General features: G+C 43.7%; 1 protein-coding gene across 1 annotated transcript; it reads right to left on the reverse strand.

The window, feature by feature from the left end:
• Positions 1-963: 963 nt before the first annotated feature.
• On the reverse strand, positions 964-19,556 carry LOC115174396 (ankyrin repeat and SOCS box protein 2-like). The gene is made up of 8 exons (XM_029732913.1): positions 19,320-19,556; positions 18,776-18,942; positions 18,171-18,326; positions 17,672-17,917; positions 17,224-17,395; positions 6,894-7,449; positions 1,439-1,592; positions 964-1,091 (listed from the first exon to the last, which is right to left on the reverse strand). Exons 1-8 carry the CDS (start codon positions 19,454-19,456, stop codon positions 964-966), a joined length of 1,716 nt encoding a protein of 571 aa, XP_029588773.1. The 5' UTR covers positions 19,457-19,556.
• Positions 19,557-20,300: the final 744 nt, after the last annotated feature.

Consider the following 20,300-nt stretch of genomic DNA (forward strand, 5'->3'; position numbering starts at 1 on the left):
TATGCAAAGCCAGTATGTCCGCCGCTGCTTCCATCCACTGTGAGCCTCATAGTCCCTTTGACCTTCTGAGAGACACTGGCTAGGGGAGGCAGTTGCAGGGGACTTGAAAGTGCTGGGGGTCAAAGGGCGCAGGGAGTGTTGTGTTCAAAACACTGGGCTCTGTTGTGAAAATGGAATGGAGAAGGGGCTGTAGAGCTTAAGGGGGATGTATGCGTGTGTTAGTCTGACTTCATGTGGATGTAGTTTACTGGAAGTACAGTTCATTTATTTTCTATGAATATGTAACATCCCAAGGTTGATCACACCAAAAGTCTTAAAGCTGCAAGCCATTCAATAGTAACTTATGAATAACACAACAAAAATCCAATTTATAACGTGACACGGTGTAGGTACATGTAACATGGATAGACAAATAAAGGTGGGAGCTTATTAGGTATGTGAATTCACACAATAAGTATTGAATATAAGTTTCACTCCATACATAAAAACAAAATACTGATACGTACATTTTTCCATTCTACTTTAAGAAATAAAAGCAACAAGGTTAAAAAACTATTTTTCATAAAGGGTGAAATCAAGTAAGTGCACCATTGTAACAAAATGCAAGATTTCCTGTTCAAACAAGTCCGGATGACACGCTCTGCATTGAAATAGAATGCCAAATCTGTCATGCTCCTTCAATTTTCTTTGAATGAAGGGGTTTGTTTGGAACGTTCAGTGGCTTACCACATTGTTTCCTAAATGTTTGTGTGTAAACCAAAATGTAAAAGAATAAGGATTAAATCTGCACTGATTCAGGATGTGGTAAACTCATATGAGCTTTGTCAATCCTTGTATTACAATTAGCTGCATGTAATCTTATAGAATTTACCTTCAACCAGACACAATCACATACATAAACAGAATGTTAACAACTCTACAGTATTGAATTCCATGCCAGTGTCCTTATTGTGCTATGGATCACTACTCATGGTTCAGAAAGTTGACAAGTCTTCCCGGTAGGGGTAAGGTGCTGATCTGCCTCAGTCTGTGGACTCCCACCCGTTGTCGGATCTTCAGCCTGCACAACTGCAAAAGGCTCCGTGGGGGCACTGTTGAATAAAGGATTGGCATGCACAAGTATAGGTTCTCCATAAGATAATCTTTAGTTACAGTGTTATAAAAGCATATGGAAGAAGGAAAATCCTGTTCTCACTAGGAAATGTCTTAGGGCAACATTGTCCTGTCACAAAGCCACCTGCGCTGTAAACTAAGTGAAATTATAATCTGCAAAGCAATTTATGTTGTGACTTTGCTTGAACAATTTCTGTGAGGGGGAACTTTAGGAAAATGTCACCCTTAAATGTCCTTTTTGACACATTTGAAGGTTGTTGCAAACTTGTGTAAATATATCTAACCTGTTTAGACAGAGTTGGACCCTGATGAAGAAGGTACTCACTCGATTTCTCCTTGATACAGGCCCAGGCCTCGTAGCTGTCCAGATGTTCAGTGAGTCTGGAGCACAGCTGCACATTACCGACGTAGTCTAGAAGTGCATCTATGATGGGTCCTGCCCAATGACGTATTGAGGGACTGGAGATAATGTCACAGAACTGACAATAGAGTAGAAAAAGGAATCTGTCACACCCTGATCTGTTTCACCTGTCTTTGTGCTTGTCTCCAACTCCCTCCAGGTGTCGCCCATCTTCCTCATTATCCCCAGTGTATTTATACCTGTGTTCTCTGTTTTTCTGTTGCCAGTTTGCTTTGTTTCGTCAAGTTTACCAGCATTTTTCCCCATGCACCTTTCTGTCTATTGTTCCTGTTTTCTAGCTTTCCTGGTTTTTGACCATTCTGCCTGCCCTGACCCTGCCTTTCGTTCTGTACCTTATCACACCACCCTGGATTACTGACCTCTGCCTGCCCTGACTATGAGCCTGCCTGCCATTCTGTACCTTTCGGACTCTGCTCTGGACTACTGACCTCTGCCTGTCCTTGACCTGTCGTTTGCCTGTCCCCCTGTTTTTGTAATAAACTATTGATGCTTTGAAACTGTCTGCATCTGGGTCTTCCCGAGTACCCCCGAGAGTCTCCGAAGTCTGCCGAATCACCTCAGCCGATGCAACTAGGCAGAGCTAGGCTGTCCCGAGCCGAACGTCTACACTGGCTTCACGACTGGTCATTTCGTGTCCTCCTGTCCACTAAAAGCCTTCCCTGTAGCTCAGTTGGTAGAGCATGGTGTTTGCAACACCAGGGCTGTGGGTTCGATTCCCACGGGGGGCCAGCACAGAAAAAAAATGTATGAAATTGTATTAAATGTATGCATACTGTAAGTCGCTCTGGATAAGAGCGTCTGCTAAATGACTAAAATGTAAATGTAAATGTAAAAAACCAGGCTCACCAGTAGGGGCAATTACTCTGGTGGGCCATACGGATAACTTTTCCTCTCCCCTTACTCGCACCTGTTTCCATGTCATCCTGCTGTGGCGGAACCAGTCAAAATCTCTCTCTGGGGCCAATGAGAGTTTTTTGGACGCCACCCTGCCTTCCTAGCTGGGCATCCCCACTCAGCCCCTCTCCATTTCCATGGACGTTAGAACACTGGATGGATGCTCTATAGGCCGGGTCACCCACAATTGCCAGCAGCATACCACCCTGCATCCCACTGCTGGCTTGCTTCTGAAGCTAAGCAGGGTTGGCCCTGGTCAGTCACTGGATGGGAGGCACACTTTCCTCTGGTCAAAAAAGATATCCCAATGCCCCAGGGCAGTGATTGGGGATATTGCCCTGTGTAGGGTGCTGTCTTTCGGATGGGACGTTAAACGGGTGTCCTGACTCTCTGTGGTCACTAAAGATCCCATGGCACTTATTGTAAGAGTAGGGGTGTTAACTCTGGTGTCCTGGCTAAATTCTCAATCTGGTCTTCATACTGTACCATCATGGCCACTTAATCATCCCCAGCTTACAATTGGCTGATTCCTCCCCTCTCCTCTGTCACTATTCCCCAGGTCGTTGCTGTAAATGAGAATGTGTTCTCAGTCAACTTACCTGGTAAAATAAATAAAAAACACTACCATCAACCTATGAGTGTCAGGGAACCACAGTGAGGCTTTCCAATTCATGCTAATTAACCTGTCTGGGCAAGGGGGCAGTATTTTCACAGCCGGATGAAAAACGTACCCAATTTAAACAGGTTACTACTCTGGCCCAGAAACTAGAATATGCATATTATTAGTAGATTTGGATAGAAAACACTCTGAAGTTTCTAAAACTGTTTGAATGGTGTCTGTGAGTATAACAGAACTCATATGGCAGGCAAAAACCTGAGGAAAAGTCAACCATGAAGTGGAGGATCTGAGAATTGTAGTTCTTCTTTCTAGTTCCTTTCGAAACTACAGTATCCGTGGGGTTATGTTGCACTTCCTGAGGCTTCCATTGACTGTCTAAAGCCTTCAGAAAGTGGTTTGAGCATTCTCCTGTCACTGGGCAGATAATAGGAGCTCAGTTTCTGAGTGGACTGCCTGACAACAAAGGGATTGGATATGCGCGGTCATGCGAGCACGCTGTTCCTTCTTTTTCTCCTTGAATGAATACGCTATTGTCCGGTTTGAATATTATCGCAATTTTACGTAAAAAATACCATAAAGATTGATTTTAACCTCTATGGGCTAGGTGGGACGTTTGCGTCCCACCCTAGTCAACAGCCAGTGGAATCCCGTGGCGCGATATTCAAATACCTTAGAAATGCTATTACTTCAATTTCTCAAACATATGTCTATTTTACACCATTTTAAAGACAAGACTCTCGTTAATCTAACCACACTGTCCGATTTCAAAACATTAGATTATGTCAGCAGAGTACCCAGCCAGAAATAATCAGACACCCATTTTTCAAGCTAGCATATAATGTCACATAAACCCAAACCACAGCTAAATGAAGCACTAACCTTTGATGATCTTCATCAGATGACACTCCTAGGACATTATGTTATACAATACATGCATGTTTTGTTCAATCAAGTTCATATTTATATCAAAAACCAGCTTTTTACATTAGCATGTGACTAGCATGTGACTAGCATTCTCACCGAACACTTCCGGTGAATTTACTAAATTACTCACGATAAACGTTCACAAAAAACATAACAATTATTTTAAGAATTATAGATACAGAACTCCTTTATGCAATCGCGGTGTCCGATTTTAAAATAGCTTTTCGGTGAAAGCACATTTTGCAATATTCTGAGTAGATAGCTCGCCATCACGGGCTAGCTATTTTGACACCCACCAAGTTTGGTACTCACCAAACTCAGATTTACTATAAGAAAAATTGGATTACCTTTGCTGTTCTTCGTCAGAATGCACTCCCAGGACTTCTACTTCAATAACAAATATTGGTTTGGTTCCAAATAATCCATAGTTATATCCAAAAAGCGGCGTTTTGTTCGTGCGTTCAAGACACTATCCGAAGGGTAAAGAAGGGTGACGCGCCCGGCGCGTTTCGTGACAAAAAAAATCAAAATATTCCATTACCGTACTTCGAAGCATGTCAAACGCTGTTTAAAATCAATTTTTATGCGATTTTTCTCGTAAAAAAAGCGATAATATTCCGACCGGGAGTCGTTGTTTTCGTTCAAAGACTGAAAATGTAAACATGGAGTCGTCTCGTGCACGCGCTCCCCAGTCTCATTGTTCTCAGATCGACCACTTACCAAATGCGCTACTGTTTTTCAGCCATAGCCTGCAAAGTCATCATTCAACGTTTTGGCGCCTTCTGAGAGCCTATGGGAGCGTTAGAAAATATCACGTTACAGCAGAGATCCCCTGTTTTGGATAGAGATGATCAAGAAGGCCAAGAAATGGTCAGAGAGGGCGCTTCCTGTTTGGAATCTTCTCAGGTTTTGGCCTGCCAAATGAGTTCTGTTATACTCACAGACACCATTCAAACAGTTTTAGAAACTTTAGGGTGTTTTCTATCCAAATCAAACAATTATATGCATATTCTAGTTACTGGGCAGGAGTAGTAACCAGATTAAATCGGGTAAGTTTTTTATCCGGCCGTGCAAATACTGCCCCCTATCCCCAACAGATTAAACAGCGTTTGACATGCTTCTAAGTACGGTAATGGAACATTTAGACTTTTCGTCTGGTACCACGCTCGCGTGTTATGCCTTTGGATAGTGCTCTGAACGCACAAACAAAATGGAGGTATTTGGACATAAATATGGATTATTTGGAACAAAAACTACATTTCTTGTGGAAGTAGCAGTCCTGGGAGTGCATTCTGACGAAGATCAGCAAAGGTAAGAGAATATTTCTAATACTAATTCTGAGTTTAGGTTGCCCCGAACTTGGCGGGTGTCTGTATAGCTCTCTGTGATGGCTGAGCTATGTACTCAGAATATTGAAAAATGTGCTTTCTCCATAAAGCTATTTTAAAATCTGACAAAGCGGTTGCATCCGGGAGTAGCCTATCTATAATTCTTTAAATAATTGTTATATATTTTGTCAATGTTTATGATGAGTATTTTTGTAAATTGATGTGCACTTTCACCGGGAGTTTTGGTGGGAATACATTTTCTGAACATCACGCGCCAATGTAAAATGCTGTTTTTGGATATAAATATGAACTTTATCGAACAAAACATACATGTATTGTGTAACATAATGTCCTAGGAGTGTCATCTGATGAAGATCGTCAAAGGTTAATGCTTCATTTAGCTGTGTTTTGGGTTTTATTGACACATATCCTTGCTTGGAAAATGGCTGTGTGATTATTTTTGTCGATGTACTCTCCTAACATAATCTAATGTTTTGCTTTCGCTGTAAAGCCTTTTTGAAATCGGACAATGTGGTTACATCAAGGAGAAGTGTATCTTTAAAATGGTGTAAAATAGTTGTATGTTTGAGAAAGTTGAATTATGACATTTTGTTGTTTTTGAATTTGCCGCCCTGATATTTCACTGGCTGTGTCCCGCAGGTGGGACGCTAGCCCACGTAGCCCATAGAAGTTAAGTCTCCTCAGGTTCCTGTGGTATTGGGATTCTCTTGGATCCAGTGACACAATCCCCTTATTGACTGGACTGCTGGTGCCATCATGGGCTGGAGCCCGTTGATCTATGCCCATTGCCTGAAGTCAGCACAGCCCCGGACCTCTCCTCCATTCCCGCGGAGTACCAGAACTTCCAGGAGGTTTTCAGTAAGGCCTGGGCCACTTCACTTCCTCCGCACCGACCCTATGGCTGCAGGATTGACCTTCTTCCTGGCAACACACCGCACCAGGGACGACTGTACTCTGTTGGGTCCGGAGACCAAGGCTATGGAGACCTACAGGACTCCATCTGGGTCTTCTCCTGAGCATCTGGGTCTTCTCCTGAGCATCTGGGTCTTCTCCTGAGCCTTGACAGAACCAAGTAATGCTATACATAATGCATTTAGAAGCATAATGCCACAAGATACCGCAAATGTAACTGCAACTAAGTTATTTGAATTCTGTGGTAAAACTGCTCCCTAGTCTCTGGTTTTGGGGGGCTAGCGCAGTGGTTACCGTTACCATCAAATTTAAATAAACGGGTGGCCAACTTGATCTCACAACAAACACAGAATTCTAAGAGCCTGAGAATCGCTCATTCTCTGAATCCCAAAATGACAGAAATTTACATGCAAGGTCAACAGGTTATGTTGAGGCATGCTGGTGAGTGGTTAGGGTAAGGTTCTACTTTGGCATGCAAATAAGTGGTTAAGGTAAGTGTTAGAAAACAAAACAGTAAAAAACTAAATGTGCCTGGATTCAAACTATTGACATTCCCATGTCGACCACCCCCAACCAACCACCTAGCACCTAATTTCCTGTTCTAACTCTTATATTTTCTCTCAAACCACAAAAGAACCATCTTTCTGCTAATCCCACCTACCTGCACACCTGGCTCCTCGTGGCAGAGTCCCAGGTCATCCTTGTATACATTCCTCATCGGTGGGTGTGGTTTGGTGCCATGCTCACACTTGAAACAGGATAGGGCGTCACAGCCATTGTCCATGAGGTACTTGAGCAGAGATAGATACTTCATACAGAACATGACACTTGCCGGGAACGAGGTTGGATGAGTTGGGATTTTAACATTGATGTCTGCCCTGTGCTCCACCAGTAAGCACACCATTTGGACACAACCTTGCTTCACAGCCACCAGTAGCGGGTTGAAGATGTCCAGGTTGGGGTTTGCGCCAGCCTCAAGAAGCATGGCGGCAGCATCAATGTTGCTGTTGGTGACTGCGAAATAGAGTGCAGTGGTTCGTCGATCCTGGTATATTGAAGAGCGGTCGGTGGACAGCTTGGCATTGACGTCGAAGTCTGCCTCGATCAGAACCTCCAGGGTGTTGTCTTTGTTGTGTTCGGCGGCAAGATGGAGGGGACTGATGCCACTGCGTCGCACTCTGGACTTGCTGGTGACTTGGATCAGTCTGGACACGATCCTGAATAGGAAAAGCATAGGGAATAGTCATCGGGATAGGAGATTAGGGAAGAGGTTCAAAGAATCCTAGTGTAGTTAGTATCACGTCCTGACCATGGTAAACTGTTATTTTCTATGGTAGAGTAGGTCAGGGTGTGACAGGGGGGGTTTTCCAGTGTAGTTTTTTCTATGTTGTTATGTTCTAGTTTTGTATTTCTATGTTGGGTTGTTTTAGTTTTTGTATTTCTATGTTGGGCTTTGTTTGAGATGATCTCCAATTAGAGGCAGCTGGTCATCGTTGTCTCTAATTGGAGATCATATTTCAGTTGGTGTTTGTCCCACCTGGGTTTGTGGGAGATTCATTTTAAGTAGTGTATGTTTCACCTCTGCGTCACGGTTTGTTGTTTTGTCATTCAGTTTATTTATGTATTGCATAGTTTCACAGTATAAATAAAATGTGGAACGACACACACGCTGCACTTTGGTCCGCTCATTCCTTACGACACTCGTGACAGAATCTTCCACCACCAAAGGACCAAGCAGAGTGGTCAGGAGGACTGGATTAAGCAGCATGCCCGGGAGGAGATGGCATCCTGGTCTCTGGAGGAGTTGGAGGAAAGGATAGACTGGACTTGGGAGCAGGTATTGGAGAGATACAACAGCCTGCCATGGAAGCACGAGAGGCAACCCCCAAATATTGTTTTGGGGGGGCACACAGGGAGATTGGCAGAGTCAGGGTGGAGACCTGAGCCAACTCCCCGTGCTTACCATGGGGAGGAATTGAAGAAGCAAGCACCGTGTTATGCGGGGATGCAGAGACGGCCCACAGTCCGGAGCCTCCAGAGACGGCCCACAGTCCGGAACCTCCAGAGACGGCCCACAGTCCGGAACCTCCAGAGACGGCCCACAGACCGGAACCTCCAGAGACGGTCCGCAGTCCGGAACCTCCAGCGGCGGTCCGCAGTCCGGAACCTCCAGCGGCGGTCCGCAGTCCGGAACCTCCAGCGGCTGTCCGCAGTCCGGAACCTCCAGCGGCGGTCCGCGGTCCAGAACCTCCAGCGGCGGTCTGCAGTCTAGAACCTCCGGTGATGATCCACGGTCCGGTGATGCAAAAGCGGAGGGATCAGCGGGCGGAGCGGGGGTTACGCCCCGAACCAGAGCCGCCTCCTCTACTGGAGGATTCGCTGGATGATAAGGTTCTGTGTACTGCACCAGAGCCGCCATAGACACTTGTTACCCTCCCTACCCTCCCTTTTGTTTTTTGTTTTTTTTGTTGTTTAGTTGCATTCGGAGTCTGCACCTTTTGGGGGGGGGGGGTACTGTCACGTCCTGACCATGGTAAGCTGTTATTTTCTATGGTAGAGTAGGTCAGGGCGTGACAGGGGGGGGTTTTCCAGTGCAGTTCTTTCTATGTTGTTATGTTCTAGTTTTGTATTTCTATGTTGGGTTGTTTTAGTTTTGTATTTCTATGTTGGGCTTTGTTTGAGATGATCTCCAATTAGAGGCAGCTGGTCATCATTGTCTCTAATTGGAGGTCATATTTAAGTTGGTGTTTGTCCCACCTGGGTTTGTGGGAGATTAATTTTGAGTAGTGTATGTTTCACCTCTGCGTCACGGTTTGTTGTTTTGTCATTCAGTTTATTTATGTATTGCATAGTTTCACAGTATAAATAAAATGTGGAACGACACACACGCTGCACTTTGGTCCGCTCATTCCTACAACAGTCGTGACAGTTAGGTGAAGATCTACAGCACATTTTGCTTTGTCTAACAATAACTTTTGGTTCACTACTTTAGGTACAGACCACATCTTCAACATAAATATGTTTGAGATATTTTAATGCAGGAAAAGGTCATAAGGTATGAATGTGGAATGATGTCATGCAGGCTTCGAATGAGGTTAGATGATTTTTAGGTGGTTGTAGAATGAAAGCTTCTTGGTAGGCGTCATGAGAGGTGCTGTCGCATGATTGGAGGACGACTCTGGATGACTGAACGAGCATGACAGTTTTGGATGGTTGAAGAAGCTTGATGGTTCAGCATGGTTGAAGGATCTTGATGGTTCAGGATTGTTGAAGGAGCTTGATGGTTCAGGATGGTTGATGGAGCTTTATGGTTCAGGAATGTTGATGGAGCTTGATAGATCGGGATGGTGGAAGGAACTTGAAGGTTTAGGATGGTTGAAGGAGCTTGATGGTTCAGGTTGTTGGTTACTTGGCCATTAAAGGATCGGGAGGGAGAGATGAAGACAGTGTTGGGGTGGGAGTCCTGGTGGTCTCTGCTTCTCGGCCCAGAGTTAATCCCCAAAGAGGAAGGGTCAGGACTCCCGAGACGTCCGAGAACGGAGCGGCGTGAACATGTCAGAGGGCTTGATGGTTTGAATGGATGGATGATAGTTCTGATGCCCTGAGTGTCCAGAGGTTAGGGGTAGATGATATGGATGGTAAACATCTGAGCTGAAATGGGAATCGAGGTGACCCAAAAAGAGGAAGTGCAGTCCTCTTACAGCATTTGGTGGTAAAGATTATGGCGTGATCTTGAGCTCGGATCTTGTAGTTAGAAGAATTACTGTGGAAGAATCGGGCTGCGGCCGATTTGGTGGTGGTGGAATGAATATCAGGCAGTGGAGGCAGCAAGGAATGTCATTGCTCGTGAGGGTGGTGTCGTCAGGCAGTGGGGAACATGGTGGAGGTGGATATACCAACAGCACCACCACTCTTGACAAGAAGGTGCAAAAGCAACTACCTAAGGCAGCTGAAGAAATTTGACATGCCACCACGGGTCCTCTCCAAATGCAACCACTGCACCATTGAGATCTTCCCGACAGATTGCATCATGGCCTGGTATGGGAATTGCTCAGTCCCCGACCGCAAGGCCCTCCAGTGGGTGGTGAAGTCTGCCCAGTACATCACTGGGACCGTACTCCCACCATCTAGGATATCTACTAGAAACGGTTCCTGAGGAAGGCCAACAGCATTGTCAAGGACCCCACACACCCCAGTCACGAGCTGTTTACTCCCTCACCGTTTGGCAGTCGGTATCGGAGCATGACATCTGATCCCAATAGACTCAGAGACAGTTTCTATCTACAAGCAATCAGACTGCTGAACACTTGAACTGGACTGACCACCTGCTCGGATTCTCCGCACCTTAGCACACATGCACTAACATACACATTCATGATACACACACACACACATCACAACTGCTGCTACAAGACTCTTATTATGATTGCTAAATACTGTGCAATTTAAACACTTGCCCCCCAATCCCACCTTCCCCAAAACACATGTAAATATTGGACTATAAATTGTGCCTTCCTGTATTGCAGTATGCTTATTCTACTGAGCCATTTACTTTATGTTCCTATTCACTTTTTCTTATTTTTTCTTATTTCTTATTATTGTTGCATTGTCGAGAGGGAACCTGAAGGTAAGCATTTTGTTGGATGGTGAATACCATGTGTATCCCTACATACTGTTCGACTAATAACACTTCAAACTTGAAATATGGTTGTCGTCCCAGTAAAGAGGGGCAGCCATAGTCGACTAACCAGAGAGAGGGAGAAGTAGTTTAGTGAAAGATAAATGGGAAAAGGGAGAGAGCAAGATAGCAAGAGAGAGAAAAAACAATCATGGTAGGATGGACACCATGCCATTACATAAAGATGGCATTTCTAGAGTGAGAAGGCCAGTCTGAGTCTATAGTAGTATTGTGGCCAATATGTAGTTGAAATGAGCATAATGCAACAATTTGATGCAAGCTGATGATATATGTGGCCTGCCCTCACGTGGACTGTGGTAAATGTGACCCTGGACTAATACCTTTAAGTTAAATGAATTGCATAATAAAAGTGCCAAGAGCAGCACTTTTATCCACAATCGGTGGTGGAAAATGTACCCAATTGTCAAAAAAAGTATTTCGTTTTAAATATACTTAAGTATCAAAAGTCAATGTAATTGCTAAAATATACATATCTATCAAAAGTAAAAATCATTTTAAATTCCTTATATTAAGCAAGCCTGACGGCATAATTATTATTGTATGTGTTTACATTTACGGATAGCCAGGGGCACACTCCAACACTCAGACATAATTTACAAACAAAGCATTTGTGTTTAGTGAGTCTGCCAGATTAGAGGCAGTAGGGATGCCCTGGGATAATCTCTTGATAAGTACATGAATTGGAACATTTTACTGTCCTGCTAAGCTTTCAAAATTGAACTAGTACTTTTGGGTGTCAGAGAAAATGTAGGTATAAAAAGTATATTATTTTATTTAGGAAAGTTGTGGAGTAAAAGTTAAAGTTGTCAAAAGTATTAATAACAAAGTAAAGTACAGATACCTCCAAAAACTACTTAATTTTAATTATTGTTACTTTTTACTACTTTACACCATTGTCCACAATGACACAACATGAATTAAGGTAAAACGGGATTGAAGGGAGAATGCATAGAATGATGAGATTCTTGCCTTAAACGGCACAATGTGACATCCAGAACATACAATGGTTCTTTTGCTGTCCCTGTAGAATCCTTTTTCTACATGGTACCCAAAAGGGTTCTACATGGAACCCAAATGTTTTTTTCAAAGGGTTCTCCCACAGTGACAGTCGAATAACCTTTTTGGAACCCTTTTTCCTGAGAGTGTAGCCTAGCAGCTGTATGGTGATTGAGCTGTATGGTTTTTGATACCAGCCCATAATATATAAAATAACTATGGAGTTAACGCAGAGGAGAATGTGGAACAAGGACTGCTTTGAGATTAGTTACTGTGCACTTTCCCGAGATGAAAAAAACCTCTCTCATCGTCACTCAATGCCGAGGTCTACCTCAACTGTACTCACATTCTACCATACCCTTGTCTGTACATTATGCCTTGAATCTATTCTTCCGCGACCAGAAATCTGCTCCTTTTACTCTCTGTTCCGAACGCACTAGACAACCAGTTCTTATAGCCTTCAGCGATACCCTTATCCTACTCCTCCTCTGGTCCTCTGGTGATGTCATCATTTTTTTTACTTCTGTAACCGTAAAAGCCTTGGTTTCATGCATTAGAAGCCTCCTCGCTAAGTTAGTTTTATTTACTGGTTTAGCCGTGTCTGAATCCTGGCTTAGGAAGGCCACCAAAAATCCAGAAATGTCCATTCCTAACTATAACAAGATAGAACTGCCAAAGGGGGCGGAGTTGAAATCTACTGCAGAGATAGTCTGCAGAGTTCTGTCATACTATCCAGGTCTGTGCCCAAACATTTCAAGCTTCTACTTTTAAAAATCCACCTTTCCAGAAACAAGTCTCACACCTTTGCCGCTTGTTATAGACCCCCTTCAGCCCCCAGCTGTGCCCTGGACACCATATGTGAATTCATCGCCCCCCATTTAACTTCAGAGTTTGTACTGTTAGGTGACCTAAACTAGGACATGCTTAACACCCCGGCCGTCCTACAATCTAAGCTAGATGCCCTCAATCTCACACAAATTATCAAGGAACCTACCAGGTACAACCCTAAATCCATAACCATGGGCACCCTCTTAGATATCATCCCAACCAACTTGCCCTCTAAATATACCTCTGCTGTCTTCAACCAGGATCTCAGCGATCACTGCCTCATTGCCTGTATGCGTAATGGGTCCGCGGTCAAACAACCACCCCTCATCACTGTCAAACGCTCCCTAAAACACTTCAGCGAGCATGCCTTTTTAATCAACCTGGCCCGGGTATCCTGGAAGGATATTGACCTCATCCCGTCAGTAGAGGATGCCTGGTTGCTCTTCAAAAGCGCTTTCTTCACCATCTTAAATAAGCATGCTCCACTCAAAAAATTTAGAAATAAGAACAGATATAGCCCTTGGTTCACCCCAGACGTGACTGCCCTTGACAGGCACAAAAACATCCTGTGGCGTTCTGCATTACCATCGAATAGCCCCTGCGATATGCAACTTTTCAGGGAAGTCAAGAACCAATATACTCAGTCAGTTAGGAAAGCTAAGGCTAGCTTTTTGAAACAGAAATGTTCATCCTGTAGCACTAATTCCAAAACGTTTTGGGACACTGTAAAATCCATGGAGAATAAGAACACCTCATCCCAGGCTAGGAAACACTGTCACCACCGATAAATCTACGATAATTGATCATTTCAATAAGCATTTTTCTACGGCTGGCTATGCTTTCCACCTGGCTACCCCTACCCCGGCCAACAGCTCTGCACCCCTGCAGCAACTTGCCCAAGCCCCCCCCCCCCCGCTTCTCCAGACAGCTGATGTTCTGAAAGAGCTGCAAAATCTGGATCCCTACAAATCAGCTGGGCTAGACAATCTGGACCCTCTCTTTCTAATATTATCCGCCAAAATTGTTGCAACCCCTATTATTAGCCTATTCAACCTCTCTTTCATATTGTCGGAGATCCCCAAAGATTGGAAAGCTGCCGCGGTCATCCCCCTCTTCAAAGGGGGAGACACTCTAGACCCAAACTGTTATAGACCTATATCCATCATGCCCTGCCTTTCTAAAATCATCGAAAGCCAAGTTAACAAACAGATCACCGACCATTTTGAATCCCACCGTACCTTCTCCGCTATGCAATCTGGTATCTGAGCTGGTCATGGCTGCACCTCAACCACGCTCAAGGTCCTAAATTATATCATAACCGCCATCTATGAAAGAGAGTACTGTGCAGCCGTCTTCATTGACCTGGCCAAGGCTTTCGACTCTGTCAATCACCGCATTCTTATCGGCAAACTCAATAGCCTTGGCTTCTCAAATGACTGCCTTGCCTGGTTCACCAACTACTTCTCAGATAGAGTTCAGTGTGTCAAATCGGAGGGCCTGTTGTCCGGACCTCTTGCAGTCTCTATGGGGTGCCACAGGGTTCAATTCTCGGGCTGACTCTTTTCTCTGTACATATCAATGTTGTCGCTCTTGCTGCTTGTGATTCTCTGATCCAGCTCTACTCAGAAGACACATTCTGTATACATCTGGCTCTTCTTTGGACACTGTGCTAACAAACCTCCAAACAAGCTTCAACGCCATACAGCACGCCTTCTGTGGCCCCCAACTGCTTTTAAATGCTAGTAAAACTAAGTGCATACTCTTCAACCGATTTTTGCCCGCACCCTCCCGCCCACCTAGCATCACTACTCTGGACGGTTCTGACTTAGAATATGTGGACAACTACAAATACCTAGGTGTCTGGTTAGACTGCAAACTCTCCTTCCAGACTCACATTAAGCATTTCAAATCCAAAATGAAATCTAGAATCGGCATCCTTTTTCGCAACAAAGCATCCTTTCCTCATGCTGCCAAAAATACCCTCGTAAAACTGACTATCCTACTGATCCTTGACTTCGGCGATGTCATTTACAAAATAGCCTCCAATACTCTACTCAGCAAACTGGATGCAGTCTATCACAGTGCCATCCGTTTTGTCACCAAAGCCCCATTTACTACCCACCACTGCGACCTGTATTCTCTCGTTGGCTGGCCCTCACTACATATTTGTCGCCAAACCCACTGGCTCCAGGTCATCTGTAAGTCTTTGCTAGGTAAAGCCCCGCCTTATCTCAGCTCACTGGTCACCATAGCAACACCCACTCGTAGCACGCGCTCCAGCAGGTATATTTCACTAGTCATCTCCAAAGCCAACACTTCCTTTGGCCACCTTTCCTTCCAGTTCTCTGCTGCCTATGACTGGAACGAATTGCAAAAATCACTGAAGCTGGAGTCATATCTCCCTCTCTAACTTTAAGCATCAGCTTTCAGAGCAGCTTACCAATCACTGTACCTGTACACAGCCAATCTGTAAATAGCACACCTAACTACCTCATCCCCATATTATTACTTACCCTCTTGCTCTTTTGCACCCCAGTATCTCTACTTGCACATCATCATCTGCACATCTATCATTCCAGTGTTAATGCTAAATTCTAATTATTTCGCCTCTGTGGCCTATTTATTACCTTACCTCCCTACATTTGCACACACTGTAGATATATTTTTCTATTGTGTTATTGACTGTACGTTTGTTTATGTGTAACTCTGTGTTGTTGTTTTTGTCGCACTGCTTTGCTTTATCTTGGCCAGGTCGTAGTTGTAAATAAGAACTTGTTCTCAACTGGCCTACCTGGTTAAATAAAGGTGAAATAAAAATAAATATATAAAAATGAATTATAGATGAATTGCCGGGACTTGGATGCTGTTTTCAGAAATGTTTCACGGGTCCACCGAGGAGTGAGGCTTGCATGATGCCGGGAGATGCTCTTTTGCGTTCGTTGAAGCAGGGCCGTGGAGGTGTCGATCGGGAGATGTGCTCAGGAAAGCGCGGTCTTGAGAATGGGCCGCAGACACCCCGGGTTGAGGCATGTTGGGGCTGGCCGAAGAGTAAACGTTAGGAAGGCTGGTAGCTTGCTGGTCCGTGAAACGTGAGGATCAAGGGAGATAAAGAGCCTGAAGGTAGCAAACGAACCAAAATAAAACTCTAAAGCACGAATCCCAAGAGCCAGCTGATTTTAATCACGAGGTTGTGAGACAAACAGAGTGAACGAGACTTGACAGGAGCACGTTCGAAATGCAACGAAAGATTACGATAACAGGAACAGAATAGGGTGAGTATATACAAAGAGGAAGAGGTGAAGCGAAAGGGATAACTCAAAATCTGTCTTCTCCAGTATGATACGTTTTTCTTCCATTTAAACAAGTTTTTGTATTGATGTCCATGAGAGTGTCGAATTTGGTGAACATAAAATGTAATGGCTTATTTGCTATGTTTGTCTTTCCCCCAAGCCATAAGACTGCTGAACAATTAATCAAATGGCCACCGTACTATTACATTTCTTTTGTACACTGCTGCTACTCGCTGTTTATTATTTATGCATAGTCACTTCACCCCTACCTACATGTACAAATTACCTCACGGTACCCCTTGTATATTGCCTCGTTATTGTTATGTTATTGTGTTACTTTTTATTATTTTTTACTTTAGTTTATTTAGTAAATATTTTCTTAACTCTTCTTGAACTTCACTGTTGGTTAAGGGCTTGTAAGTAAGCATTTCAGGGTAAGGTCTACACTTGTTGTATTCAGCGCATGTGACAAATAAAGTTTGATTTGATCGAATAGAAGTTTTGTAATGATTAGGTTGTTATATGTTAAGAAGTGCATTAGCTTACAAGTGTGAGTATACTGATATAAGTAGGAAACGTGACATCGTGGCAACTTTGACAAAAAAACACTTTATATCAGAATTGTGCCTGGTCGTCACTAGTCATAAACCTGACCTGATTCTACAATTTCTGTGATTTCTAAACCTAACCCTAACTACACTGCACACCTTATGCCTAACCCTAACCTTAAATTAAAACCAAAAAGCACATTTTTGTTTTCATACATTTTTAGGATATAGTCCATTTTGACTTTGTGGCTGTGGTAACTAGTGGAAACCATTGTGCCTGTTGTTCCCACTTGATCTTGCCTCCTCCCGACTGCCTTCCATTTTTGAAGAGATTTATTTTCATTGTTAGAGCGGCCACTAGAGTATTTGGTCATATAATGGGTAAACTGTGGTATATATATATATACAGCCATTGATTGTCGAGAGGGGAGGAGATGTAAATGTTTCAGGTGTGGTCTTTCCTCACAAACTTTAGTGACATTACACATAACAACAAAGTGAAAATGGAGACGAGAATAGATACCTTTACTCCCACAAAATCTTTGAATGAAGATTTCATTGTCATCAAATCCATTCATATTGTCGTAAAAATGTAGTTATTGTATGAGAATGTATGATATTTCTACCTACTCATCATATCCACGTTGGGCAGCGATATGAATGGGCAGAAGTCCAGCTTTGGTGGGTTTGTTGGCATCTGCTTTCTTAGACAGCAGGAGCTCCACGATCTCCCCATGTCCGTTCTTACAGGCTTCATAGAGCGGCGTGGCCCCATCGTTCGCCTGGCTGTTAACGTCTGCACCTGTATCATCAAAGGGCCCACACAGACATTTTACACGAGACAAATGTCACTAAGAACTTTCTTTAGCATTTAGGATGTACGACTTCAGTGGCATGCCGCTCGGTTTAATTAACACAATCACATTGACTTGCGGGAAAAAAAACACTTGGAAAAATATTATAAATCCAACCTGGAATGTGATAGGAGTCACATATCTAATAAAACTGATGACAAAAGCTTTGATCTGCACTTAAGCAAATCAACACACTTCCACGCCCAAGCCAGCATACTGGTTACCGTTGGTAATGAGGAAGTTCAGGACTTCAACATGTCCAGTCTGGGCTGCAGCGAACAGGGGAGTGATACCATACATGTTGACTGGACTGAGCTTGGCCCCAGCCCTCATCATCAGCTCACATATCTCCATGTTATTGCGGATCACAGCCTCGTGGAGGGCGGTCCAGCCCTGAATGCAATGCTTGTTCACCCCGGCCCCAAAGCCCAAAAGCATTGCCACCATCTCAACATTCTCTCCCTCACAAGCTTTGAACGGGACATATGGATGGATTGTTAGAGAGAGGGAGAAAAACAGTGAACACATGTTTTGTTGAATATAGCCCAATCATCCTATGGCTATGAATCTGAATAAAAAAAAACGAAATGAGCTAGATTGATGCTGTCCTAATATGGACACTGTACATTTAGGTTATGTGACTTAATAACTTCACATTACCCAAACTTGCAATCATTGTCTCAAAGAATGGCATGCGGGTGTCCTTTATGCATAGGTATGTACCTTTATATAGCGGGGTTTCCCTGTCCTTGTCGGCGATGATGGGGTTAGCTCCTTTCTCCAGCAGGCACTGGACGCAGGACACATTTTCAGCCACCACAGCTAGGAAGAGAGGAGTCTGGCCCTTCATCGTGCGCCTGTTAATCACCTCAGGATGGGCTGGATTCAATGACAGGACAGGATTAGCAGTTGTGTGAGCAAGTGTGATCATAATGACAGTTTCAAATGTTGGGTGTTTAAGAATCACATGGCATTTATAGTGAAAAACTAATTTAGACATTTAGACGATGCAGAATTGAGAAGATACTGTGAAATCAGACCGTGTCAAGTCAAAAACCTGGCATGGCACTTGATAAGCACAGTAAACCTTCATACATTATCGCTAGCCTATCCCTCATGGGTATACAGCAAGAAGTGGTTTTGAAATGAACGCAGTAAGTATTGTGAGTTAAAAGGTCTCTTTCGACACTAGTGCTAATTTATTTACATTCAATGCCTGGTTGAAGCGGCCTCAAAACAGATGCAACAGGAATTCCAAAGATTGTTTTGATATGTCATATGCTGTGATGGTGTGGGGATTGGCACAATCCCAAAACGTTGTGACTCACCTTCCAGTAAGATCTCAAGGCATTCCTTCTTTCCGTGGGTTGCGGCCTGGTGCAGAGGCAGCCACCCCAACTTATTCCTCTCCGTCAGGTTTCTCCCAGTCTTCACCATCTCCGTCAGAGCACCCACAGCACCACCCTTAATGGCTTTGACGACCGGGTCAACCAGCCTCAAAGAGAATAGAGAAAATTAAGCGCAGGTTCTCTACTTGAGTTGTATTCAATAACAAGTGATGCAAAGAATAGAAGATAGACATTTGCAAACAGACAAACACTTTCACACTCATAGAAGAGATAAATAAGTACCTAATCTGACTAATTTTGTTCAGTTTAGTTTTTTCAGTTCACAGACGATTGACCGTCAACATTGATTTTACAATTGTTACTCCCTTGCTGATGTGGGGCTGGGTATTCAAGAGGAGTTAACTGCTATGGTAGCTATGAAACTTTCAGTAAACAGATCCATGGTTAGGTGATTACTCCTTTATGGTGTACTTAAAATACTGTGGAATGGGAACATACTATAGTAAGGTTGAGGCATACTCACTCTTCAGGCTCAGCGGTGAAAAGCATAGACCCATCGTAGCGTCTCCATGCCACACAGCGCTTCCCCTCATTGCTGGTGAAGGTGTAGCTTCTGGTTGCGTCTGATGAAGGCACGTTCTGTAGATAGTCGACTTTCATTCTTTCCTATCGTAATGAAACCAAATTAAAACATCAGTATTAAAACTTATTTCGGGGGTGATAGGCATTCGCAAAGTGAATGACCAATGATGGAAACCCAACAAATATCAAAGTATTAGCGCCAGCACCCCGTGAGTGGGTTAGCATTGGTTCAGTCCATTAGTACGTCCAACAGTCAATGTCTAATTCAAACCTAGGACAACAGCAAATCTTGTATGCTAACCACCTCACAAGATAAACATGACCTATTCAACATGGTTAGTAGATTGATACCTTTGAAATATTACACCTTGAATTGGGCACAGTCAATTGGGCTGCCACCCTTAGTTAGCATGATCCCAATGACTTACAACACAACCTCGAATAACCCCACAAAGACCCGGCTCGGACTCAAGTGCACTGCACAAAGTAAGCCTAGTTGAGTTAATTAGCAATTAGGCGAAACGCTGATTTTATAATTTTTGAATGGCTGCCAAGAGCCTAATCCTATGCACCTGGTAGATGGTCTCTAACACACATATATGCGTGCGTGCACACACACACTTCCTCTCTCCCTCTCTTACACACACACACACACACACACACACACACACACACATGCATCACAACCTTCAGTGAAGACACAGGAGATGCTTGACTCTCCAACCTTCTGGTGATAGAATTAGGACCCAGGCAACAGGAAAACAAAAGAACAAGAACACCGCAACAAGACAGAAGGTCAACAACAACCTCCTCAAGTATCTTAAAGCAGCCTCATCATTAACTCGGTGGAATAATCAAGCCACAGGAGGCATGTATAGTAAAGATAGTAACACACAGGCATGTATAGTAAAGATAGTAACAC

Source organism: Salmo trutta, chromosome 35 (genome assembly GCF_901001165.1).
Source record: "Salmo trutta chromosome 35, fSalTru1.1, whole genome shotgun sequence".
NCBI classification, from domain to species: domain Eukaryota; kingdom Metazoa; phylum Chordata; class Actinopteri; order Salmoniformes; family Salmonidae; genus Salmo; species Salmo trutta.

Bases quoted from the DNA above. Each gene is read 5' to 3' on its own strand.
- LOC115174396 (XM_029732913.1), bottom strand. From the start codon at position 19,456: ATGAAAGTCGACTATCTACAGAACGTGCCTTCATCAGACGCAACCAGA. The intron at 17,918-18,170 runs GTACATACCTAT...TCCCGTTCAAAG, and splicing joins GGAAACCCCGCTATATAAAG to CTTGTGAGGGAGAGAATGTT. The intron at 7,450-17,223 runs GTAGGTAGAAAT...TTTCCTATTCAG, and splicing joins GCCCAACGTGGATATGATGA to GATCGTGTCCAGACTGATCC.